Source organism: Callospermophilus lateralis, chromosome 11, assembly GCF_048772815.1.
Source record: "Callospermophilus lateralis isolate mCalLat2 chromosome 11, mCalLat2.hap1, whole genome shotgun sequence".
NCBI classification, from domain to species: domain Eukaryota; kingdom Metazoa; phylum Chordata; class Mammalia; order Rodentia; family Sciuridae; genus Callospermophilus; species Callospermophilus lateralis.
In genome coordinates this window covers 115,286,063-115,311,202 of record NC_135315.1, presented here as the reverse complement: position 1 = coordinate 115,311,202, position 25,140 = coordinate 115,286,063, and the positions used below count along the sequence as shown (strand labels likewise).

General features: G+C 53.5%; 1 protein-coding gene and 1 pseudogene across 1 annotated transcript; both read left to right on the top strand.

Moving 5' to 3' along the window:
- Positions 1 to 3,546: 3,546 nt before the first annotated feature.
- Positions 3,547 to 15,337, top strand: LOC143410396 (protein Wnt-10a-like). Its single transcript, XM_076871236.1, has 4 exons — positions 3,547 to 3,659; positions 4,625 to 4,887; positions 12,177 to 12,556; positions 14,840 to 15,337. The coding sequence occupies exons 1-4, from the start codon at positions 3,547 to 3,549 to the stop codon at positions 15,335 to 15,337; spliced, it is 1,254 nt and encodes a 417-aa protein (XP_076727351.1).
- An 8,057-nt stretch (positions 15,338 to 23,394) lies between these two features.
- Positions 23,395 to 24,895, top strand: LOC143410772 (heterogeneous nuclear ribonucleoprotein F-like; annotated as a pseudogene).
- Positions 24,896 to 25,140: the final 245 nt, after the last annotated feature.

The following is a 25,140-nucleotide window of genomic DNA, read 5'->3' as shown; positions in this document are numbered from 1 at the left end:
CCCAGCTGCTCAGCCCCAGGCACAGTCAAGGTCCCCTGCTGGCTGAGTGGCAGGGGACATGTGGTACTGGGGAGATGGGGGAAGATCAGAGAGGCACCCCAGATGTTTGCATGACCACACCAGGAAAAGGCAGAATGCAGGCATATGAGTAAAGAAGCCTGGTAGAAGGCCCAGGATCAGCCTGAGGCCAAGGACTCTGAAAACATCTCCCTTTCCCTTCAATGGCCAAACTTTAGGAGCTTGGGAAGATGGGAGCAGCAAACTCCCCCTGGCCTAGCTGAGTTCTGGGCAACAGGACAAAGAGCCCCCTTATCGATCTGGGGCTCCTTCCCTCTCTTCACCAAGACAAACTTTTACAACTGATCAAGGGGACTGGATTGGGTCAGGCTGGGGCTGTGAGGGTCCCACCTGTTCTCACCCTCCTGCCTCCCCCAGCCCTCCTTTCCTCAACCTCCTCCAGAGCAGCCACAGCTGGAACCATTCTCCAAGCTGCCTTTGATCCTCCGTGCCCCCCCCCACCCCCAGTGGCCCTGTAATTGTGGTCTCAGGCAGCGGGCTGCGGGGGCTGGGGCTGGGCTGAGGGCCAGGGCTCAGGGTAGGGCGAGGGTGGGGACTGGGGGCTGCTGATAGGGGCTTGGCCATGGCGTGGATCATACAGGGCTGGGCCTCAGTTACACACTCTCTCTGGGCCTCATCTACATACATGTCAAGGCCTTGTGCTCACATACATCCTTGGACTGAGGAGGGGTGCCCTAGATTTGGGCACTCCTAGACATCAGGCCTGAGCTATGCCAGGAGCACAAATCTTGAGAATCAGTATTTGCCTCCTGGGGTTTTCAAATAAAAGGTCTTTCTCCTTTGTACCTCCATATTTCATGGATAGTGGAGGTGGCAGGGCACAAAGAGACCCTCCCTCATCAGAGGCAGGCCAAAGGGGGAAAAATCAGCTGCTCAACTAGGTCAGCAGCATTCCCCAAAGGTGCCCCACCAAAACACTTGGGTTAGGGTTAGACATGCAGACCCAGAGCCCTTGGGCCTGGAAAGGCTGGTTCCGTCACATGGGGTCTGGAGTCTGTACTTTTTTTTGGTACCAGGGATGAACTCAGGGGCACTTTTCCACTGAGCCACATCTCCAGCCTTTTTTATATTTTATTTAGAGACAGGGTCTCCTCACTAAGTTGCCTCACTAAATTGGTGGGATTGACTTTACTTGAGATCCAGATCTTCCTGTCTCAGCCTCCTGAGTTGCTGGGATTACAGGTGTGCTTCACTGGCCCCAGCGGCCCCCCTCAGAGGAGACAGGATGCATCAAGCATGAGAAACACTAGTGTGAGCACTGGGCAGGGAACAAGGAGGTCTGTAGCCTAAGGGTGGTCTTGTCACCTGCATTGTGTTGGGCCTGTTCTGAAACCTTTCTGGGCCTCAGTTTTCCCAACAGTTAATGGGAGCTTGACCCCCTGCCACCTGCAAATGCCCTCTCCCACCCTGGGCTCCTGTTCCTTCCTGTGTTGAGAGTAGTCTTACCCAGCCCCTAACTCCTTTCCAAACTGTAGTCCCAAGCTGTCCGGTCCCTGTCCCCAGCAGCATGGTGGGGGAGAGTGGGGAGGACAGGGGGTGGCTAGGGTCAAACCAGGCTCTGGCTGACGCAGTCTGCTTCCTGCCCCCGGCTGTTTTCCTGCTGTCCAGCCAGACTGCTCCCCCATTGCCCCACCCCCACCCCCAGCAGCCTCAAGCCCTTAATTCCTGACAGCTGCAGTGGCTGCCGGCAGAGATTGGGGGGCGGGGAGGGAGTGTGTGCCTTCAGCCACCCCCACCACCTGACAGTGTGGGGACAGGAACACCCCTCCTCTCTCTTCCAATTCCCCAAGGATGGGCAATTCCAGGAATGGGCCCCTTTTGTCTCTGAGCCCAGAGGCTCCAGCGGTTCTGTTCCTAAGCCAGGAGGGGCTCTCTCCAGAAAGAGGGGGCACTGGGTGGAAGGGGTGTGTATGTGTAGAGTGGGAAGCTTGTGCCCACTTTACAGAGGAAGATGTGGAGGCCACAGCAGGAGTAGGAAGTATCAGGGCCCAGATGAGAACCAGAAACAGAAACCACAGCCTCTTCCCCGAGCTCTCTGGTTTTCAGGCCCTTGCCTGGGCCAAACACACTTGCCCCATATGAGGAGGGGCCTGGTGTTCAGCCAGAGCCCTGAGGAAAAAAAGTGGTCCCAGAGGACCATGTGTGGACAGGGCCAGGGCACACTCAGAGCATCAGTAGGCACAGGCAAGCAACACTCAGTGTAAGGGCCACAGCTGCTGTGCTGGGAGTCAGGAGAACTGAATTCAGTTCTCCTTGTTCCACTAATATGCTGTGTTACCTTAAGGAAGTCATGACCCTCTCTGAGCCTCAACATTTTTTTATGACACAATAAGGGGACCTCAAAACCCACTTCTTGGATTAAGAGATTTTAGAAAATCCCCTTTCCCAGCAAGTGCCACCCCCAAGGTGCTAGGCTTCCAAACAAGCATTTTCTCCTTTCCTTGGCTTACCCTCAGTTGGTAAAGGGGCAAAGGGTGTCTCCAGGAGCCGGAGGCACCTGTTTAAGCCAGGCAGCAAAGGAGAGAAAGAGCCAAAGGCTGCCAAACCCCTCCGCAGGACCCCAGCCTGCCTCGCAGGGCAGGCTCCGGGAAGTCCCTCCAGAAGTAGGGGAGGGTGAACCCGGGAGAGGACAGCCCCTCCCATCTCGTCCCAGCAGGTGTGTGCTGGGGTGGGGTGGGGCGCTCCCGGCAGCTGCGTCTCTGCGGGCACACACACCTCGCGGCAACACACCTACCCCGCACAAACCAGCGCTCTCTGCGCACAGGCAACTCCCTGCGCAGGGCGCACAGACCCCGACGCCTCTCCTTCCTCCGCCCTCAGCACGCCCTCTCCCACCGCCCAGTCTTGAACCGACGCCGTGGCCTCGGGACTCGTCCACGCCTCCACACCACCCCTGTCGTGACGTCACGTGGGGTAGAGCCCTTAGACACTACACGGGGCGGGGGGGGGGGGGGGCGCAGAAAGGGAGGCGGCAGCGCTCCCTGAGCCGGGACAGTCACTTACTCTCCAGGCTGTGGGGCCAGGCACAGCGCCGCCCCCCGCCCCCCGCCACCTGCCTCGCTCACCTCGGAAGCACAGGCTCGCGGCGCTGCGCTGGGGTGCTCCCAGGCACCCCGGCCTCGAGTCCCCACCCGCTGTACCTCCGGGACCCCCCCTTACTCTCGACAGGCACCAGGAGTTGTCGCAAGGGGGCCTTGGGAAATTCCCCGGACCCCTGTGCCAGGAGGTGCCCGGTTCGCCCGCTCCCCCACCCACCCCCGAGGGCGGTGCCCGGGGGTGCTACCCCATGGAGCAGGGAGGCGGGCCCCGTCTGCTCTCGGAGCCGTGACCCGAGTCTTGTCGGAGCTGTGTGTCGCGTGTCGCAGACGCCCCGACCCCAGCTGATCATGCGCCGCCGCCCCTGGCTCGCCAGGCCCACCGGGCTGTGAGCCCCCCACTCCCGGCCCTTCACGGCCCGGCCCGCGCGCCATGGACAGCGCCCACCCTCGCCCCTGGCTGCGGCTCCGACCCTGGCCCCAGCCGCGGCCCGCGCTCTGCGCGCTCCTGTTCTTCCTACTGCTGCTGGCTGCTGCTGTGCCCAGGTGAGCCCTCACCTCACGCTCCGCCCTCCTGGAGAGCTGGGACCCCCGGGGCAGGGGCCTCTGGTGCTCTTGCTGGGGCAGGGACCCTGGAATGAGGGAGGGACAAGGCCACTGGAAAGTGCGGGTGCCCCAGTGAAGACAGTGAGCTCTCTCCTAGGAAGGGATTGGACTGGTGATAGAATATGGGCAGTGCAGGGAGACAGGGCAGTGCTCAGAGAGTGATGGCAGCTGGGAGAGGTGTATGTGAGGGGAGCAGTGCCAGCCTGGAGCGTCACTCTGGGGGAGCTCACCCCCACCCCTACCCCAGCAGAAAATTCAAACTTCCTCCCTCCACGTAGGAGTTGGGGGGCTGGGAGGAGGTATCCCAGATGGGGTCAGTGAGTGACTACAGCTGAAAAGACTGTGTCATAGAGTGATCCTAGCAAGCTGGGCTGGTAAATAGCAGTAGTGTATGTGTGTGTGAGTGTGAGTTCACGGGTATGTTAAGACAAACGTGTGTGAATGTGTGTATGTAATTATGTCTGATGAAGTGTGCATGTGTGTAAGAGTTCCTGGGTCTGTATGTTCACCACAGTGTGTGCAGAAAGTGTGTCTGTGTAATTGTGACCATCTGGAACATGCTCTAAGAGTGGGCTTCTGGGGTGCCCTGTGTATGCAGGCATCTGTGCCTAAGGATGTACTCATAAAATACTGTGTGCACAGGCATAGCCAGGCATAGGGGATGTGTGTGCATTTACACATGTTTGCCTGTGTGGGTGTGCAGCTGGGTGGGCTGCATTGGAAGGGATGATGGTGAGGAGGTCAAGGAAAGGAAAATGTTTAGGAGTGTACTGAGGGGCCCAGCCTTTAGAAGTGGGAGTTGGAGCACAGAGTGATTATGACCTTTGGGAGAGAGTGTGTATTATTAAATAGGGTCCTTAAGGTCTCCCCAAAACGCTTACCCACCCCACCCCACATGCCTGCAGATCAGCACCCAACGACATCCTGGGCCTCCACCTTCCCCCGGAGCCTGTGCTCAACGCCAACACAGTTTGCCTGACATTGCCTGGCCTGAGCCGGCGGCAGATGGAGGTGTGTGTGCGTCACCCTGACGTGGCCGCCTCAGCCATCCAGGGCATCCAAATCGCCATCCACGAGTGCCAACACCAGTTCTGGGACCAGCGCTGGAACTGCTCTAGCTTGGAGACTCGAAACAAGATCCCTTATGAGAGTCCCATCTTCAGCAGAGGTAGCTGCCACTCACCCCTGCTCCCCTTCCCGTCCCATCCAGCACCTCCATCCCAGAATCTATCCAAAATCTACACTCTCAAGCTGGTAGTCCCTGACCCCTCACATCTGCCAGCCATGCTACTTTTCTGCCTCTTTCTAGCCTCAGAAAAGTCACGGGGTGGACAAATGGGACAGATTTGTCTCTGGCCAATGGTGACAGGTTTCATTCATAATAGGGAACTAGACTCCTGGGTTATCTGGCCTTGTCACTAACACCAAAATCCCTCAAGTCTGGGAAATTGCACTGTCACCTGCCTCAATTTACCCTCTACTTTAGTAAACTACACTTAGAATGGAGAGCCTGTGAGAAGGTTCTCAGCAGTGGCATGAAGAAGGATGACATTCTGCCAAATAGTGCAAGTCGGGGAGCCTGGGCAGGTAAATCAATGGTCTGTACTTATGCAGAAGCTCTGCTGGCCGGATACACCACCAGCCTCTGTGTCATCCTCACCACCCCCAAAAACCCTCTCTGAATCAGAGCTCTGGGTGTGTGCTTACTTGTGCGCGCGGTGGCTCCAGACCAGCAAGCCTGACAGCTCTGCCAACCCCTGTTCCCCTCACAGCCCAGGCGAGTGGCAGCCCATTCCCTGTCCTCTCCTGACTTCTGAGTGGCTCAGAGACCACTTCAGCTTGGGTTGAAGACAGCAGGTGGTTTTATTACTCATTTCTGATTCCTCTCACCTCTGGCCTGGCATCTGGAGCCAGAATCAGGTCGTTGGGGCAAGATGGGGGCCCTGGTTCCTGGATTTGCCTAGCTGGGTATGTGTCTCTTCTCTCGGCAGCCTGCATAGGACAGTGTGGGGTCTCTGTGACCCTAGTTCCTTGGGCCTTGTCCAATTCTAGCTGATGGTGGATGAGAAGGGGTACCCTTATACCTGGAGCCTGGGGCTTCTGGAGGAGTCAGGCCCCTAGGTACTCCAACTTAGGACCTTTGGTTTTTACCAGGACTCCTGCATGTGTCCCCTGGGCCTCCAAGTCAGGGGCCACCCCAACCTCCCCCAGCCCAACCCCGGCTGCCCGCCCCCCCTCTGCGCGCTCCCTCTTCCCTCCCCCGCGCGCCCGGGGCGCTGTTTCTCCCCGGCGGAGCCCAGCCCGGCACGTGTGGCGGCATGCAGCCGCGAACTAATCCCCGCGGGCCGCGGCAGACGGCTCCCGGCCCCAGCCGCGCCGCTCTCCAAGAGGGCGCCCCCCTGCCCCGCAAGCCCTCCCTCCTGTCCCGCGCCCGATCCTTTCCCACCGTCCAGGGGCGGCTGCTGGGGACCCCCAGCCCACAGCTGGCCCAGCTCCCACCACGCGCCCCGCCCGGCCCTGCCGCTGACCCCGAGTGGGGGGCGTCAGTGTCTTCCCGGCCCAGTCCAGGCCCGGCCGGCGCTCACTGCCCGGCATGCCCGCTCCCGCAGTCCGGTTGCTAGGTCCCCCGCGCTCCCGCAGCAGCGTACTCCCCAACCCTCGGCCCTGGAGGAGAGGGTCCGCATCCCATGCTTGGGTTTCCGCTCACTGGGGGCTTGGCCAGGCGCTGAGGTTCTCACCCTGACGCTTTGGGCGAGGCGAGGCAGGGCAAGCTCTTCAGCCCTCTCCCCGGCCTCGGGTCCCCTCTGGTCCTCCCGTGCCCTCTAGACTGAGTGAACCCAGGCGTCCTGGTTGCTTTCCGATCAGTCCTGTGAGGCCTGATGTAGAAACTGGGGGTCTCTGAAACTGGGGGCGAGTTGGGAGTGGTGGAACCGCGCTGAGTTGGCGCGGGGCCAGGCGCTCCTGGGTTCACCCACAGTTTAATAAGCAGGAGGTGAGCTGGGGGGACGGGTGAGGGGAGAGGTTAGGAGTGGAGGGGGGAGACTTGCCGGGGCTAGCCGGGCGGGGCGGCGCCCAGCGCGGGGAGGGGGCGGGACGGTGGCTTCTGGGCCCCGCCAGAGGGGCTGGGCTTCTTGCCTGTGCAGACCTACCTTCGTCGCTTCTGCAACACCCCCGCCCCTGACCCCTCACTGTCCCCCCTCCCTGTCCCCCCCCCCAGCCCCGCACACAGTCGTTGCTCATTTCTATCTCTCCCTCAGTCGTTGCTCATTTCTATCTCTCCCTCTCCGGAGGAAATGAATCTGAGCTTCCGGAAAGAAAACTGCCACTCCCCCACCTCACCTCCATTTGGCCTCCACTAGCCCCTGTTCCACTTCACATCTGGATCCACCCTCCTCTAGCGTTATTTCCTGGTCCATCTTGATCTGTCGCCTCCAGAACTAGCTAAATTCGAACCCTAGGAGGCCGCTTGTGGTGGCAACCAGCCCCTGGTGGTCTTATCTGAGTCTCCTTTTCAGGGTCCATTGAGAGTCAGGTGACTTCGGTTTCCCCCAGGTGGAATATAAGGGAGCTGACCCCTTTTCTGACCCAAGCTGCCAAAGGATTTCTTTTAAAGTGGATTTTTTTTTTTAAATTTTGACAAGTTTCAGTTTCAGAGACTGCTTGGGGTAGGTGGTTCCTTGGGTCTTCTTTACTGCTGCTACTGTCCTGTGGTTCTGTCATCTTCCCTGAGATGGGTTGTGCTGGTGGGATGGGACTGATGAAGGAGGGAGGGGAAAAGATACATCTGGGTTCAACAAGCCTGGGAACATACCCAGGCTTTACCTAGCCAAAGAGAGGTGCTGCAGCCTGGTGGGAAGATGGGACAGGAATAGAGGCCTCCAGGGGGCTAGAGAGGGTCAGAAAAAAGCTGCACGTATGGAGGATGCAAGCCCATGTTGGCAGCTTTGCCCAACCCAAGGGCACCAATGATCTAAGTAATGAGGGCACTGGTACCCCCAGCTTTTTGTACTGAGGACCCAGACAGGCTGGTGCCTGGATGGGGTGCTGAGTATAATACCTGTTTTTTGTTATTGTTGTTGTTTTTTTGTTTGTTTGTTTGTTTTTAAAGAGAGAGATGAGAGAGAGAGAGACAGAGAGAATTTTTTTTAATATTTTTTAGTTTTTGGCGGACACAACATCTTTGTCTGTATGTGGTGCTGAGGATCGAACCCTGGCAGCACACATGCCAGGCGAGCGCGCTACCACTTGAGCCACATCCCCAGCCCCAGTATAATACCTGTTACATGAGGCATTCCTCACTCAGGAGATGGGGAGAGGAAGGAAATGTGAGGTGGGAGCTCCTGAGCTCAGGCACAGGGATGGGCAAGGATGGGAGGTCAGGGAGAGGCTAGATGGAAGAGAATGTAGTAGATTCACAGAGAAGATCCTGGGAGCTCCCACACAGTTTGGGCACTGCCCTCCCTAAGGCCCATACCCATTTGGAATGGATGCATAGAGGGGGCATGAGGCCCTGCAGCTAGCCAGGCTCCAGCCCCAGGGAAACCAGAAATGTAAGTGTCCAACCTTTCATCTCCAAGGTCTGACTTTCTTTTCCCACCTACCTTTAATATTCATCCTCTCAGGGAATCATGGTTTTACATCCAGGCCTCCAGGGCTTGGAGCATGTGTGCAGTGGCACACAGATGGGGGAAACTGAGGCACAACAGGATTAACTATTATTCTAATTCTATTATTATTCTTTTATTCTAATGACACCCAGTAAATTAGCCAGCATGTACTAAGTATTTGCCATGTGATGGGCATTGTTCAAAGCACTTTATCCATGCTGAAGAGTCCTCAAATAGTCCCCAGGAGGTAAATCCTATTAGCCTTATTTTACAAATGTAACTAAGAGAAGTTGGATAACTTGTCATTAGTCACACAGCTTATAAGCAAGCAGTACAGCCAGGACTCCATGTAGCCAGCTGACTTTAGAGTGTGCACCCAGCCTCCTACCATACTGTCTTCCAAGCTCCAAGGCCAATGTGAATTCCCACTTGTGGCCAAAGATGAGTTGGTGCAAAGAGAGTATATTCTTTTTTAAAAAAATATTTTTAAATAGTTTTTTATTGTCAATGGATCTTTATTTATTATTTATGTGTGGTGCTGAGAATCAAACCCAGTGCCTCACACATGCTGGGCAAGTACTTTACCACTGAGCCACAATCCCAACCCCAATGAGAGTGTATTCTAAGAAATTAAAATGTCATGTGCACGCACATACACACACATACACACCTACCCATGTTTGTGCAAATGTGTAGCCCCATTGAGTGTCATGCCTAAGTGTTGCCACATGCACTCAATTCATTCTTGCTCTATCGCTGTCTCACTCTGCCCAGGCACAAGAGCAAGCGCAGATTATTTGCATGGAGGGGATGCAAACCAGACCTTTCCCCTCTCCTCCTTTTTTGACTTGGATGTTCAGGGCTCGGGCTTCTCTAACCCCTCCTAGTTCTCACTGCCCCTTGCCCTCTAAGACTCCCTGCATCCAGCCCCTTCCCAGGCCTTGGCTGCAGCCTGTAGCAGCAGCTGACTCTACTTACATGCTGGCAGTCCCTGTCCCAGATCAAAGGCAGGGCGGCTAATTATGCATCTTAACAAGTCCCCCCCTTCTGCTTCGGGCAGCCCAGCTGGCCATGGCCCCACCCCTTTCCCCCTTCAGCTGGCCAGATGGCACAGTGCCTGCGTCTGCCCCAGACAGTCGGGGCCAGGACCGAAACTGGGGCCCTAAACAGGAGCTGGGGGCAGACTCAAGTAGGATGGATTTCTATGAGGCTTGGATGCCTGCAGCAGAGGGTGGCCATACAGGCCCTGCTTGGTCACTTCTACACGTGGCTGTGACAGCTGTCAGAGGCCATGTGGGGGAAGGCATCTTGAACTGCATGGGACAGGGATGTTCTTTTAGGGCTATGGGTTACAGTTCTCCAGATTCCTATGGGTCTGCTCTTGAATGTGGCAGAGCCTGGGGGATGGTGGTTGACCCTGCACATGATCCCAAATCAGCCTTGTGCTCTTTCCTAGTGCCAAATGTGCACAGGGTCTTAGGAACTGGAAACTGGGTTACCTGGGTTTCTTTCTAAGCGTCAAAACTTCCTTGGAGCTAGTGTCCTTCAGCAGAAAGTTGTCACTACTGGAACTGGATCCAGCTTCATAACCCCTGTGACCTTGGGCTTTTTCATTTTGCATAGTGCATGTGCATTTGGTGGTGGCTGTGGTGTGTGGAGGGTGATTTCTAAGTTGCTCTGGAGGCCTGAATATTGCCATGTGTCCTAGACTGGGCCAATGACTCCTCCGTAATAAGAGAAGTGCTCAAAGTTCCAAAGATAAAAGGCAAGGGATAAATGCAGGGTGTGCTTCCCAGGGACTTTGGTCCATCCTTCTTCCCCAGGTCCCTCCAACCCAAAGCAGTTTCTGCTCCCCTGCCAATTCCCAGCATCCCCTTTGAAGTCTCCAACCCAGTCCCCATCCCTTTCTGTCTGATCATAGCTAGTCTCCTTATGAAAAAACATACTGAGATGCCATGAGCTGGAAATAGATTATAGAGAGGGAGCTTCATGAGCTGCTAGTAGCCCAAATGATTTATTTTAGAATGGGTTATGAACTGCTGGGCTCTGTCCTTGAACAGGGGGAAACAAAGAATAGTTACCTGCTGGGTAGGGTGGCACATGCCTAAAATCCCAGTGGCTCAGGAAGCCGAGACAAGAGGATTGCAAGCTTAAGGCAGCCTCAGCAACTTAGTAAGGCTCTGTCTCAAAGCATTACATTTACAAAAAGAACTGGGGATGTGATTCAGTGGTTAAACACCTCTGGTTTCAATCCCTGGTACCAAAAAAAAAAAAAAAAAAAAAAAAAGACCTTAAAATGCAGAAGTGAGTGAAGTCAGACTGTAGGAAGACCTTCTCAATAATAGCTAATGTTTATGTAGTACCTAATATGAATAAGGCACTATTTTAAGCCTTTAAATTTAATAACTCCCTTAATTCTTGGATGAGGCAACTCTATTTTACAAGTGAGGAAACTGAAGAGGTTAAATCACTTGGTCAAGGTCACATAGCTTGAACCCAGGCAATCTGACTCCAGAAATCAGTTCTTAACTACTAACCATCTTATCTTATCATCATCATTTGTCTAGGTAGAAAGAGGAGGAAAGTGCTCTGTGATAAGGGGGTAAGAGTTAGAGGAGTGGTCCATCCTGATTGGTTCTCCAGTATCTGTGAGGCTGCACAGAGTAGAAGAACCCAGACGGGGTCTTTGTTTCCTTTGAATCTCTGGCCTCTGCTGAGGTCATCAGCCTCCTGCCAGGTTGGGGGTTCTTAGGGGATCATAGTAGCACTGGTGCATTTTCCTCCCTGGGTCGGGGCTATTCTTGTTCTTGGCTTCTCTCACTCCTAACCTCTCTCTGAAGTCCAGAGACTGGTCCATCTTCTCCTTTCTCAGATGCAGAATAAGCAAGAAGTAGCCTGCAGATAGGAGATCTAGTAGGTCTCCCTCTGCCACGGGCACTCCAAGAGGAAGGCTCAGGCTGGAACACTGAGAGGGAAAGCAGTGCAGACAAGTAAATGGCCTGGATCTGAGCCACTGAGAATACATGGGTCAGGAAGGGCCTTGATATCTCCCGAGCACCTAGCAGAAGGTGTCTTCCCCTGTACCATATGCCAGGCGCCAGTTAAGACGCTGGACTTGCCTCTATCATCCGTCAAACATCTTTAACTGATCTAAAGGATTTTGTTTTTTTATGTTGATAGTGGGGACAGAACCCAAGGGCTTCATGTACCCTAGGCAAGTGCTCTACCATAGGCAGAGCAGCTGGGAGGTACCCATTCTTGAGTGACTGTGTGTCCTGTGGACAAGGATGGGGACTATCAGGGAGGATTCTGGGCTGGGTCTACCAGGGGTGCACACTGGCAGGCAATCTGGGGGAGGTCACTTTAGGAGGAGACCATCTTCTCTTACTTATCCTCCTGCCCACTGGCATCCCTGGGGACTGGAATTCCATCACTGGTTATGTATTCTTTAGGTTAAACTGCAGGGTAGTTTATGCAGATATCACCATGAAAGGTAATAGATGAAATCCCTGATCTTAAAAAGAATGTGTTTACCAGGTATTTTCTGCCCTACAGGAGAGATTTAAGCACAAGAATTCTGAACTTGCTTGGGTGATGTTAATGAAAAGGGAAAGGCAGTGTAACAAGTGTGTTATCAAGGAGAACTATCCCTTTCACCTTGAATCCTGTGTGGAGAAGGCCTGGCTTCTGCTATAATTTCTGCTCGCCCTCCCTCCCTCCCTCCCTTCCTCTGTGTCTTTATATCAGACCCTCCAAACTGGGACTCAGTTTCTCTGTTTGATGCTAAGGCTGGGCAGGCTGGGCAGGGGGATCGGATGTCGAGGCCGCATCAGAATCTGTTTTCTCGCAGGTTTCAGAGAGAGCGCTTTTGCCTACGCAATCGCAGCAGCTGGGGTGGTGCACGCTGTGTCCAATGCGTGCGCCCTGGGCAAACTGCGGGCATGCGGCTGCGACGCATCCCGGCGCGGAGACGAGGAGGCCTTCCGTCGCAAGCTGCATCGTCTGCAGCTGGACGCGCTGCAGAGGGGTAAGGGGCTGAGCCACGGGGTCCCGGAACACCCCGCCCTGCCCCCTGCCATCCCTGGCCTGCAGGACTCCTGGGAGTGGGGCGGCTGCAGCCCTGACGTGGGCTTCGGGGAGCGCTTCTCTAAGGACTTTCTGGACTCCCGGGAACCTCACAGAGACATCCACGCGCGCATGAGGCTCCACAACAACCGAGTTGGGAGGCAGGTGAGAGCTCTGACCCCTAGACCTGCTCCAAATCCCTTTTCTTTGCCCCCTCCTAATTCAGTCAGCAAGCATGACTTGAGGATCTACTTTATGCCGGGCACTGGACTTGACCTGGGAAATACAGGGATGAAATGACCCTGCCCCCTACCTGGGATCAGCACACCCTGCTGAGCAGTCTGTTCCTCCATTTTCTCCAGTATCACCTGACAGGACTGAGCTGGCAGTCAGGGCCTCAGGGATCTAGGCCTGGGTTGTCACCCTTTCTACTCCCCTGTAGAGTCAGAAGGTTGGACTAGATCATTGTCAGGTCCCCCAGCTCTAATGTTTCATGGTTCCATGTGACTCCGACCTCCTCTCCCAGTCCATAATGGGGGATTCCTGGAAAGTGAAGGGGATAAGAGGTTTCTAGGGGCCCCCTTGGACCTGTATTATGATTGCCTTCATCCTTTCTCCCCTCCAATATTCATTGAAAATAAATTAAAGAAATACATGAAAAAATAAAAAGGAGAAGGAAGGAAAAAAAGGAATAGGAGCCTACATTTATTGAGTGGTTACTGTGTGTTAGGCCCTGTCCTGAGCATCTTATTACATATTAGCCCATTTAATCTTTACAACCACCTATGATGTGAACACTATTATGAACCTCATGTTCAGATATGGGAACTGAGGCACAGATGGACAAAGAAGCTTTGCTAGAGTTGATGTAACTAGTGAGAAAGTGGTAGAGGCAGGATCCATGCCCAGGCAGTTGAGCTCTGAACCTGTGCTTGCTTGTTCTGTGGAGTGGAGTCTACTCTCTGGACACATGGTACACTCAGTGTGGACTCTATATTCTGCACATGTTGTACACTCAGTGTGAAGTCTACACTCTGATGCCTCCTTGGCCCTCATGGTGACCCAGCACACTCCTCTCCTGGCCATTCTATCCCCACTCCGTCTCTGGACTCTGCTCAGTTTGCTCCATCCTTGTTCCTGCCCTCTTCTTAACTCTGTTGGGGAGCATTCTCTACTTCACTTCCCTTTCCCTTTAACTTTTAGCCTGCTCCAGTTCATCTTCTTCCTCCACAAAGACTCCCAGCTGATCCAGCAGTTCCCATCTTCACTTAGAGGTGGGGTAAACTGAGGCACGCCCACCCTCAGATCCTGTCCAGCTCCCACCCAACCCTGCCCTGTGCATGAGGCTCTTTCCCCAAGCTTCCATACCATCCCAGCCTGTACCAACAGTGCCTCCTCCTCGTCCTTGTTAAACTATTTAATTAATGGCTGCTGCCTGTGGGAAGCAGATGTTCTGGAGTTGTTGGCCTGGGGAGGGGAGGCATGGGGCTGGTTCTCATGTGGTGCTGACACCATATGCAAGCTGCACAGCCCTATAAGGCCCCAGGGGCAGGGTCCCTCACTTTTGGCCCTCCTGCCCAGCCATAGGACCCCAGATCCTTGCTGTCCCTGCCTGAGAATATGTCTTGGGATGAAGTGGGGGCCACCTTCCTGTGGGGACAATGCCAAGGAGTTCTTTGGGAGGGGATCCTAGACTGGTTAAGAGTTAGTCAGGGGGCAGGTATGTTCCTCTAAGTACCTCCCCTGGAGGCCTGGCAACCTCTCTCCACTTTCACAGGACTGAGAGCCTGGCCCTCTCTGGGGTTCCTTCTGTATTCAGATAGAACTTTGACCCCTAGTGGCACTCAGCACAAGACTGAATTAGTCCCAGTCAGCATAATGGGAGGGGTGGTCTCCCAGGTTCCTGTCCCCTTGCTTTGGATCCTCCAAAGACCTGGGGATGGTGGCAGTGGAATGGGGCTTTCTCAAACTCACTGCCAGCCCAGCTCACAGTCTGGAGTGAGCCCAGAGGCTTTGGGGCTGGCATTTAGTGGGACTGGCACCCCCCTTCTCCTGGCCCCTACCCCAGGAATGGAAGAAGAGGGAATTTCCCTGAAGATCTGGGATCCCCTTCCTCAGGAAGCAAAAGCCTCCTGCCCCCAAGGGCTCCCTGCAGCTGCAGGAAAGGCTGGCAGGAGAGGAGGGGAACAGTGGGGAGCAGGAAGGACAAAATTTCCCCATGGCCTAGCCTGTTGGAGGTGGATGGGAGCAGAGCAGAGAAGCCGGCAGAGGAATTCTGATTGCTTAACTCGGGAGTTGTAGGGCCCCTACTTTGGGCCTCAGTCTTTGCTTCTGTACAATGGGAGCTGGTTTCAAAAGCCTCTGAGATTTCCAAGGCCAGTCTCAGCAGTGGGAGGAGGGCAGGGGTCCGGCCGCCAGCGTCACTCCTCACCGTGCCTTCTTCCGCAGGCGGTGATGGAGAACATGCGGCGAAAGTGCAAGTGCCACGGCACGTCAGGCAGCTGCCAACTCAAGACCTGCTGGCAGGTGACGCCCGAGTTCAGAGCAGTGGGGGCGCTGCTGCGCAACCGCTTCCACCGCGCCACGCTCATCCGGCCGCACAACCCCAACGGCGGCCAGCTGGAGCCAGGCGCCGCGGGAGCACCCTCGCCCGCCCCGGGCACTCCTGTGCCGCGCCGGCGAGCCAGCCCCGCCGACCTGGTCTACTTCGAGAAATCGCCCGACTTCTGCGAGCGCGAGCCGCGCCTGGACTCGGCAGGCACCGTGGGCCGCCTGTGCAACAAGAGCAGCGCGGGCCCGGATGGCTGCGGCAGCATGTGCTGCGGCCGCGGCCACAACATCCTGCGCCAGACTCGCAGTGAGCGCTGCCACTGCCGGTTCCACTGGTGCTGTTTCGTGGTGTGCGAAGAGTGCCGCATCACCGAGTGGGTTAGCGTTTGCAAGTGAGCGGCACAGGTTTCCCTGGGCTCCAAGAAAGGCTCCCCTCCTGGAGCCTGGCCTCTGCGCTTGCGATTTGGCCCAGAGCACCTTGGCTTCCTGGGAGAGACTGGACCACAGGATCTCAGACGGACTCCCAGTTCTGCAATCAAGGGACAGTCCAGGGCTTCCAAATCAACCCCTCTGCTCAATTCTGTGGGCTTTAGGATTGATTTGCCTCCCTCCTTCCTGTCCTAAGCTCACACAGCTCAGTTGGGCTGGAGACTGCCCCATACCTTAGGACACACAAGCAGGCAGCCCAGCCCCTCAGGCCTGTCTGTGCCCATCCTTTCTCCCCTTCCCCTGGAGTGGGAGGGAATGGATAGAAGCTGATGGGCAGGGGGAGGAAGATTAAAAAGAAAAACTGGACATGACTGAGCTGAAGTAATTCTATATAAAGGCCCCAGTCATCCTCACCCACTGGCCTCTGCCCCTTACCATTTCCCTCATCATTCATTTAACAGATATTTATTTTGCACTCTCTTTGTGGCACTCTCTATGGGGAGGGAGTTCCGGGATACAGGTGTGCATAAGAGAGAGACACAGCACCTGCCCTAAAGGAGTTTACATTCTTCTTGAGGGAGATGCGCAATAAACCAGGAAACACACAAACAAGGTCATTTCAGACAATGCTATGTGCTGGGTGTACAGGGATGTGGAGAGGGGGACCCCTTCTGATAAAACCAGGGGTCAGGGAAGGCCTCAGAAGTCATGGTACTCATGCTGAGATCTGTGAGGTAGAAAAGAGGGCCTCATGGAGGTTGAGGGGAAAGGCTTTCCAGGCAGAGGCCTGGGGAATGAAAAAGTTCCAAGAGGAAAAGACCTCTGCTTATTGGAGGAATAGCAAAGAGTCCACTGCAATTAGAGTGAAGAAATCAAGGGACTGATGGGCAAGAGAGGCGCTCAGAGGGTGGGCAAAGGTCACATCATGTATCTTTCTAGGCCTAGTTAAGGAGTTGGAATTTTATTTATGAGGAATGGGAACCTGCAGAGAGTCTTAAGCAGGGGGTGTCATGGTCTGGTTCCTACATGGATTGTTCTATGCAGAACTGGGGGACAAGCTGACAGCTAGAAGGCCATTTCCAAACCAGAGATGAGACCTGGACGGGATGGAGGCAGTGTATATGTAGGAAAGGGACTGGATCCAGGCAGGGTCTTTTGTGCCAGAGTTCTAACCGCCCACTTTGTGCCTGAGCCCTCTGCCACAAGCCAGGGCGAGTGGCTGTGCCCAGCAGCAACCGTCGGCAGAGACAGGAGGCACTCTGAGAGGAATAATCCTGGGCAAGACCCAGCTCAACCCAGCCCAGCTCCCGGGGAGCAGGTGGGGCCAGGAGGTGCGGCTGGGAAGAGGGTGGTGGGGGAGGGCTGCAGACTCATTGTCTGGATCTCTGGGCTCCTGAGTGCGCAGGAGGAGAGGCAGGGTATGTCAATAAGGATCTGGGGGACCATCTTTCCTGGGCCTTGGTGCCCTCAGAGCCCCAGCTCAGGGTGCCCCTTGGCAGGTCAATAATCCCTCTTAGTAGGTCATGCCCCCATCAGGACCTGCTGATCTGGCAGTTTGGTACAGGGTTGTATTCTCCTTGTTGTAGATCTGATGATTTTCTGGAACAGACCCTCAGGATGTCAGGGAAAGAACAATTTAACTATTTCAGCCAGGCTTCCTTATGCTCACAGTTAAGGACCCTGCTGGCTGCCTGTTTTTCGCAAATGGCATCCCTCTTGATAAAATAAGACAAGGACAAAATCTTGTTCCCCAATTGTTAGCCTGCAAAAATCCCCCACATTTCCCTACCTCTGCTCCATGTCTCCTTACCCATGGGTGGAGTAAAAAAGAAAAGGAGGTTATCAGGGTGATGCCCATTGTGGGCCCTCCAACTGGGAGATTTGCCTTCCCTAGCTGGCCGCAGCTCCCTGTGCTTCCTCTGCTGGCACCCCAGCAGCTCCCAGGCATGCCCAAGGCAGGAGACCCTTCCAAGGGCTCAATTCCATTGCCTCGGTGGAGAACAGGGTTTCTCTCCCCATCCCCCCAAAGACAGGCAGGCTTGTGAGAGTCCCCAGGGAGGAGGGGTAGGCAGGAGCAGCCAGACACACCTGCCTCATTCCTTTCCTCTTGTTCATTCAGGAGAGGGCTGTGGGGGCTGGGTTCCCTGCCCCCTTCCTCCCTCCCATCCCAGGAAGGAGAAGCAGGCTGGGGGAACTGGAGTCCCTAGGGCCCGGCTGGGGGTTTTACCCCCACCCCTAGTAGTGTCCAGTAGGGCATTGGCCTTGACCTCACCCTCTGCTGCCTCCCAGCCTTATGCAGGACAGACCTGGGTGTGGGGCATGGGGGGGACGGACTGGAAGTGAGAACTCTAGGATCAAGTTGGGGGAATAAGGTAGGAGCCCCAACACTGTAGAACATGCTGCCTTGGAGGCAAGGGTGGGTGGCAAGGGGGACGGGGGCTGGATACTGAGCTGTAGGGGAGGGGACCTGTTCTAGGGGTGAGGTCATGGTGATCTATGTCAGCCTGAGCCATAAAGAAGGGGAGGAAAAGTTTGGAAAGGGACAGTATAGGGTGTTGGTCATCCTCCCATCCTCTCCCTGGGCCAGAAGTTGAGTCCTGGGACCAAGGCTAGAGTCACAATGAAAAGGGGTGTGTAGGACTTTGCAAGGGTCCTAAAGGGAGACATGAAAGTGATGGGGGATGGGGAAATGGGGTCTGAGAGGCACTGGGCTTATGCATACTGGCTGAAGGGTATTGATGTACATATTGGAAATAGGGGAAATAGGCTGAAATTAAGTGGGAAGGTAGAGTTGAGATGAGGAGAACTTACCAACAGCTTGGGGAACATCAGGGTGAGCCTTAGAAATAGGAACAGAATGTGAGCAGAGATCATTCAGAGGAGAAAAGAACCTCTTTTACCCCCAATACATTTCACCTGGTGGACACTAGGTCACGCTCTTGTGGGCAGAAGTAGTAGTAGATCCTACTGGATCTAGATTGTCCCCAAAGGAGTGAGGGAGCAAATAGGGAATGAGTGTGCTGGACAGATCAGCAGGCAGTGCCCAGGTTAAGGGTCAGGTGGAGATAGTCAGGCTGAGTAGGATCAGAACCTAGGCTTCTGGCTTTTCAGGCACCCAAGGAACCTGGGGTAAGAGGGAAGAGGCATTCAAAGGTAGACTTGGGGGCCATGGGAATACCCCATGAGAAGCAAGGTCAGGGTCATCCAGGCTTCCCTCCTTCCCCCGAATTAATGCATACCCAACTAGCCACCCCCGCAGGGGGCCTTCCACGTTGGAGAGTGCCTAGGCCCTAGTCTCGTGGCCCAAGTCATCCCCTCTCACCCCCCCTTCTCATGTGGTTGCCGGCAGCTGCCTGCGGTCGCCCCAGCTCCTGCACGGGGACTTTCCAACAGGGGAAAAAATGACTTAATGAGAGTGGGAGCCGGGGGCGGGAGGGACAGGTCCCTGTAATCACCGCTCTGCTGTGGGGCCAGCGTGCCTCCGGGCTCTTCCCTGGCTTCCTGCTGCCAGCGCCCCCCTTGGGTTCTGCTGCGGGAGGGGGACAGAGCTGGTGACAGGGGCTCTCTTTCCAGGTTCTCTGGGACCCTCAGGCTGCCTGTTTCTCCTGGATTCGCCTCTGGAGTCCTAGAGGCCTGGACACTCCACTATCCCTCTCTGGACCTTTTCCTTGAAATTGGGGAGGGGGTGTCTTTCCCTGGAGCTGGGGTCCCCTGCTGGTGTGGTAGAAGGGTAAGGGGTAGTGAAGAGAGCCCCTGTCCATTTTGCGGCTGCATACTTCCAAACGCCACTGGTTGCTGTGGCAACGAGGACAGCCGAGGTGTGTCCACCGCTCTGGGAGGCGCCCCCGCCCCACCACACGTACACTTTGCAGCCCGCTGGGCCAGGCCCCGCCGCTGTGGTACGCGGGGGTGGGGGTGTGCCGTTACCATGGCAAGGGTGCGCTAGAAGGGCACATTCTTCCCTAGGGTGGGAGCGCCCTGGGGATATGAGAAGGGGGGTGACGGGGGCGGCAGAAAGGGGAGCAGCGGTGGTCAGAACAAGGGAGGAGTCTCGGACAAGACGAATGGGGCTTCTGAGGTTGGGGTGGGAAGTCTGCAATCGGTCCCCGTCCTGCAGCTCTTGCCAGGCATTCTCCCTCCCTCACCGCCCCCCACCCCACACCCTTGCTGGGGTTCAACGCCCCAATTCACCGTTTCAGAGAAGGGATCCCCAACTACCAACCCAAAAGGTTTCTTCCAAGGCCGGGCCTGCTGAGCTTCTGGGCCTGTCCCCTCCCCCCAGGTGGGGCTGCGGCCCAGACTGCTTGCAGAAGCCCTGCAATTAAGCCCCTCGCCCGCCCCTGCACCGCCCGCCCGCCTGTCCTCCGCCAGGCCGGGTCTGCACCAGCAATTACAGCAGAGCGCAGCAGCTGATTACCCTGGAGCCTGAGGAGTGCCTGGGAGTGGGGACAACAGGCAAGTTAAGGGGTGGGGATCCTGGGGTTATCACTGGTCCTAGGGTTGTTAGCTGTGGCCCTCTAGCCCCACTTCTCAACTCTAGAGGATAGGGAGGAAGGGTCTCTCAGTGCTCGGTCCTGCAGAGCCTCAATTTTTCACTCCGTGAATGCACACGGCACCGAGGGCAGACAGAGCTCTGGGAAGATCTGGTGCGCGCGCTCACGCCTGCGTGCATGTATGTTGGAGCGTCTGGAATCTCAGGTTGCATACTCAAAAAAGTTCAAGGCCCTCAAGACCAGCTTTCTTTCCCGCCGCCGACTGCCGCGTGGGTCTCTCCTGGTCCCGCGCCCCGCCCATTGGACCCAATTAGGTCTTCTGAGCCAGCCCCAGGGCTGCTGCCAGCGCCTTTTGTGGGAATCAAAAAAACGGCGCCCTCTTTGGGAAAGAAGCTTCCTATTTCTACAGAAGACAATCCGGGAGTCTACAGAGCAGCGACAGTGGATTTTTCTACCACCATCCTTGCCCACTGCTGTCCCTTCTTCGTTCTGCCCCCGCCGGCTATTCTGCAGGGACTCGGGTAGAGCTTCGCGCCTACCACAGTCCAGCTGTCCACATCTGGCCGACAGCTGGGAGCCGCCCACCACAAACGGATGAGGACACGGCGCCCTCTGTTGGTGCAGAGCTGCAGCGCACCAACTTCAGGGCCTGGACCACCCTCCAGCTGCGGGGGGGCTGGAGGTCTAGCTCCAGTCAGGTGGGTCTCGGATTCCACCATTCAGTGTCTTTGCTCTTGGGAACTACCTGCTCTCTGCCTCGCTTCCAAATCCCAGGCCCTGTGCTCTCCGCCCGTCACAGCTTTGTTGACCCTCTTTCCTTTGTCCCTGCATACTGAACCCTGTTCAGCGACCTAACAGTTCCCAGACCTCCCAGCTTCTTTCCCTAGACGTCGGAGCGCGGACCGCACATCCTGCGAACCTTCGCTCCGCGCCCAACGTAAAAGTCCTAAAATAGGAACATGATTACATAAGACACCGCCCGTTTGCTCAATGGAATTCCTCGCAGCGTTCTTAAAAAAAAAAAAAAAAGGTGGTTGAAGTATATTTAGTGACTGAGACAGTGTTTGCTCTACATTGGGGAGGAGGATGCTAGGCACATAACATAGCACGGGGCAGGATCCCTCTTTTACTGCAACAAAAATGTATAGATGCGATTTCCATTTTAGAAGTCTAAAATAGGCATCAAATGCTAATAAATTATTTTGGATGAGAGATTGTAGGTGATTTAAAATGTGTTCTCTATTTGCATTTTCCTTTGTCTATAACGAACCCATATTACTTGGGCACAGCAATGGTTCCATGTGCAGAACATTTTGACCCAAAATGGAAAATCAAATTATTAGAATATTTTTAAAACTAGGTTTTGGAAGATCTGGTTGATAAGAGCTATGATTATGCTATTGGAATTTTCTTTTAAAAATAACAATGATTTATAGTGAGAAGTCCTGAATTCCTGCACCAGGAAAGCCAAGAAGCATCCTCAAACCCATATGCACATCCAGTACTGTGGGTAGTTATAATAACTGATTTATTTTGTATTGTGCTGCTTATGTACGAAGATGTTGTCATGATTAATAATACATAAAATTTATAAAAATTTTAACACCTTTTTCTCAGTTCCAGTCCTTTTCGATGTCTTTGCAACATTGCATATCTGTAACCACTCTATCCTTGGGTGTAGGCAATCCATCCACCACCTTGAATGATGTATTGCCTAGTCCTCCTCATTCTCCACTGCCTCAGAAACTTCATTCACTCTTTGTCTTTGTCTTTTTTTGTGTGTGTGGGTTAGCTCCATTTAATTTTATTCATAACCCACATAACATATTAAACTGAATGTGGAGAAATAAAAACTACATTTGCACAATGATCTAAAAATATGGACATTTCTCTAATACACAATATAAAAAGCAAACAGATAAGTTTGATGGTGACAATAATTGATATGGAGCACTGTTTGTATTCTTATGAATTTAATTAGGTTGACTACCTTCCATATTTTCACCTTTGACTTTAATATTTGTACCAAGCACAATGTGCCTAGGTGTGAGGATTTTTTGTATTTTTCTTTTGAAATAATTTTGAAGGTACAGAAAAGTTACAGTGGTACAAAGAACTTCCCATGTCCCTGAACTACATAAGAGTGAGCTGCCTACACAATGTCCCATTACTCTTTAATGCTTTAATACATGTTTCCTACAAATAGATATTCTCCTTTATAACCTAATACAATACTCAAAACCAGAAAATTAACATTGATGCATTAGTACTATCTAATGCCTCTAAGACCTTATTCCGTGTTCATCTGTTAGCCCAATAATATCCTTTATAATAAAATTCTAGTCCAGAATTTTTTTACATTTGGTTATTATGTCTTTGTTGTCTCTTCCCATCTGACACACTTTCTAAGCCTTCCTTTATGTTCATGACCAGGACAGTTTAGAAGATTACAGACCAGTTATATGGGATGATGTCCCTTACTTTGGGTTTATCTGTTGTTTCCTGATTTGATGTGGTCATGTGTCTTTGGCAACAATATCACAGATTTTGGGTGTTTTGCTCATTGCCTTATTATTGGATCTAGAGCTAAAATTTCCCAGTTTAGTTCCTGTTCAGCCAAGTCCTGTCTCAGGAGCATTCTGCTTTGGGAGCTACAACCCATGGGCTCCAGGGGCTGTAGCTCCTTAATTATAAATAGTCCTCTGCCTTCCTGGTTCACTTACTGAAGGTTCAAAGTTCTAAGTGGGAACACTGATTTGGCTATGCCCTTTCTGCTCAGGATCAGGGGAGCAAATATTTGACTTCCCACTAAGACTTATTCTAAGGAGGATTCACCAACATAGGTCAGGGGCTCAGATGCTGGTCAGCTAAAGACCCCAGTGCATATTCACATACAAGTTCCTGAGAACATCACTGAGACCTCCACCATCTGCCATTATCACCCCTGTCTTTCTCCCTTGCATGCCATGTTCCACTGAAGCATGACTGCATGCAGTTCCCTTCCTGCCTTAGCCCCTGTAACAATTAGCCTTCAAAGATGAGCCCAATGAATCATGTGTCATACCTCTGTATTGTCCCCTCCCCTTGGATCTGGGCTGGTCCTGTGATTCATTTTCATTGATATAGGCTGTGGAAATGGTCCTGCATGACTTCTGAGAAGAGGTATTAAGAATTCTTGCAGTTTCTGCTTTAGTCTCTTGGAATGTTCCTTTGGGGGAAGCCAGTCACTATGTCTGAGTTCCATCTACCTAAGACCATCATGCTGTGAGAAAATTTAAGCAAGTCACATGGAAAGACTGTTTGGAGAGAGAATAATGTCTGGACAGTCCCCATCTGTTTCAGCCAATTCAGATGAGTTGCGAGACACACGATTAAAAAGAGTTATCTAAATTGGAGGATCAAAAGTTTGAGGTCAGCCTGGGTAACTTAATGAGATGCTGTCCCAACTTCAAAAATAAAAGGAGGGCCTTTTCTTCCTCCACATGGCGGCGCGTGTTCCCAGAGCACCGGTCTCTGCGTTTGTCCCCTGCTCCTAGAGGTTAAGAACAAAAAAGATGCACCTGGACTTTCCCCAGAGCCTTCTACGTTTCTAAGCGTCCGTGGAATTTGAGGTTCTCTGGCTGCGAGCTGCGCTTACTTGATGAAAGAAATCAGCCCTGCCTTCCTCAGTGGACAATTTGTTACCTACTTTAAGTGTCTCCCACTGAAGGCATCCATCTTTTCTTGAGCCACAGAAACCTGTGCCCAAGCTTGTCTGACATCTGCCTTGTCAAGTGTCCATGATGCTGGGCCCTGAGGGAGGTGAAGGTTTTGTGGTCAAACTCTGTGGCCTGCCCTGGTCCTGCTCAATTGGGGACGTGCAGAACTTTTTCTCCAACTGCACAATTCACAATGGGGTTGCAGGTGTCCATTTCATTTACACTAGAGAAGGCAGTCAGAGTGGTGAGGCTTTTGTTGAACTTGAATCAGAAGATGATGTAAAAATGGCCCTGAAAAAAGACAGGGAAAGCATGGGACACCGGTACATGGAGGTGTTCAAGTCGCACAGAACTGAGATGGGTTGGGTGTTGAAGCACAGTGATCCAAACAGCGCCGACACTGCCAATGACGGCTTCGTGCAGCTTCGGGGACTCCCGTTTGGATGCACAAAGGAAGAAATCGTTCAGTTCTTCTCAGGGTTGGAAATTGTGCCAAACGGGATCACATTGCCTGTGGACCCCGAGGGCAAGATTACAGGGGAGGGCTTCGTGCAGTTTGACTCACAGGAATTAGCTGAAAAGGCTCTAGGGAAGCACAAGGAGAGAATAGGGCATAGGTATATCGAAGTGTTTAGTTTAAGAGCAGTCAGGAGGAAGTTAGGTCATATTCTGATCCGCATCTGAAGTTCATGTCTGTGCAGCGGCCGGGGACCTATGACCGGCCAGGCACAGCTGGGAGGTACATTGGTATCGAGAAGCAGGCGGGCCTGGAGAGGATGAGGTCTGGTGCCTACAGTGCAGGCTATGGGGGCTATGAGGAGTACAGCGGCCTGAGTGATGGCTACGGCTTTACCACCGACCTGTTTGGGAGAGACCTCAGTTACTGTCTCTCAGGAATGTATGACCATAGATATGGAGATGGTGAATTCACAGTGCAGAGCACCACTGGCCACTGTGTCCACATGAGGGGGCGGCCCTACAAAGCAACAGAGAACGACATTTACAACTTCTTCTCTCCACTCAACCCTGTGAGAGTCCATATTGAGATTGGCCCTGATGGTAAAGTGACGGGCGAAGCAGATGTTGAGTTTGCCACCCATGAAGAAGCTGTGGCAGCTACGTCAAAAGACAGGGCCAACATGTAGCACAGATACATAGAACTCATCCTGAATTCAACAACAGGGGCCAGCAATGGGGTTTATAGCAGCCAGGTGATGCAGGGCATGGGGGTGTCAGCTGCCCAGGCCACCTATAGTGGCCTGGAGAGCCAGTCAGTGAGTAGCTGTTATGGGGCTGGCTATAGCGGTCAGAACAGCATGGGTGGATATTACTAGTTTTGTTGTAACATTTGAGTTATTTCAATCAAATTTTCATAGGCAGCCAACAAGCAGTGAAAGCAGTTTATAATTAGAGAAAGCTGTGGGACCCATTTTACATCATGAGTTTGTGAAATCTGGATTAAAAAATTACCTCTTCAGTGTTTTCTCATGCAAACTTTTCTTCTAGCATGTGATACTGAGTAAACTAAAACTATTTTCTTCTGCTTTTCTTGATTAACATTTTGGTAGTATACTTCAGA

Coding starts and splice junctions, on each gene's coding strand:
- LOC143410396 (XM_076871236.1), top strand. CDS start 3,547: ATGGACAGCGCCCACCCTCGCCCCTGGCTGCGGCTCCGACCCTGGCCC. Junction 3,660..4,624: donor CTGGCTGCTGCTGTGCCCAG/GTGAGCCCTCAC, acceptor ACATGCCTGCAG/ATCAGCACCCAACGACATCC. Junction 12,557..14,839: donor ACAACCGAGTTGGGAGGCAG/GTGAGAGCTCTG, acceptor CTTCTTCCGCAG/GCGGTGATGGAGAACATGCG.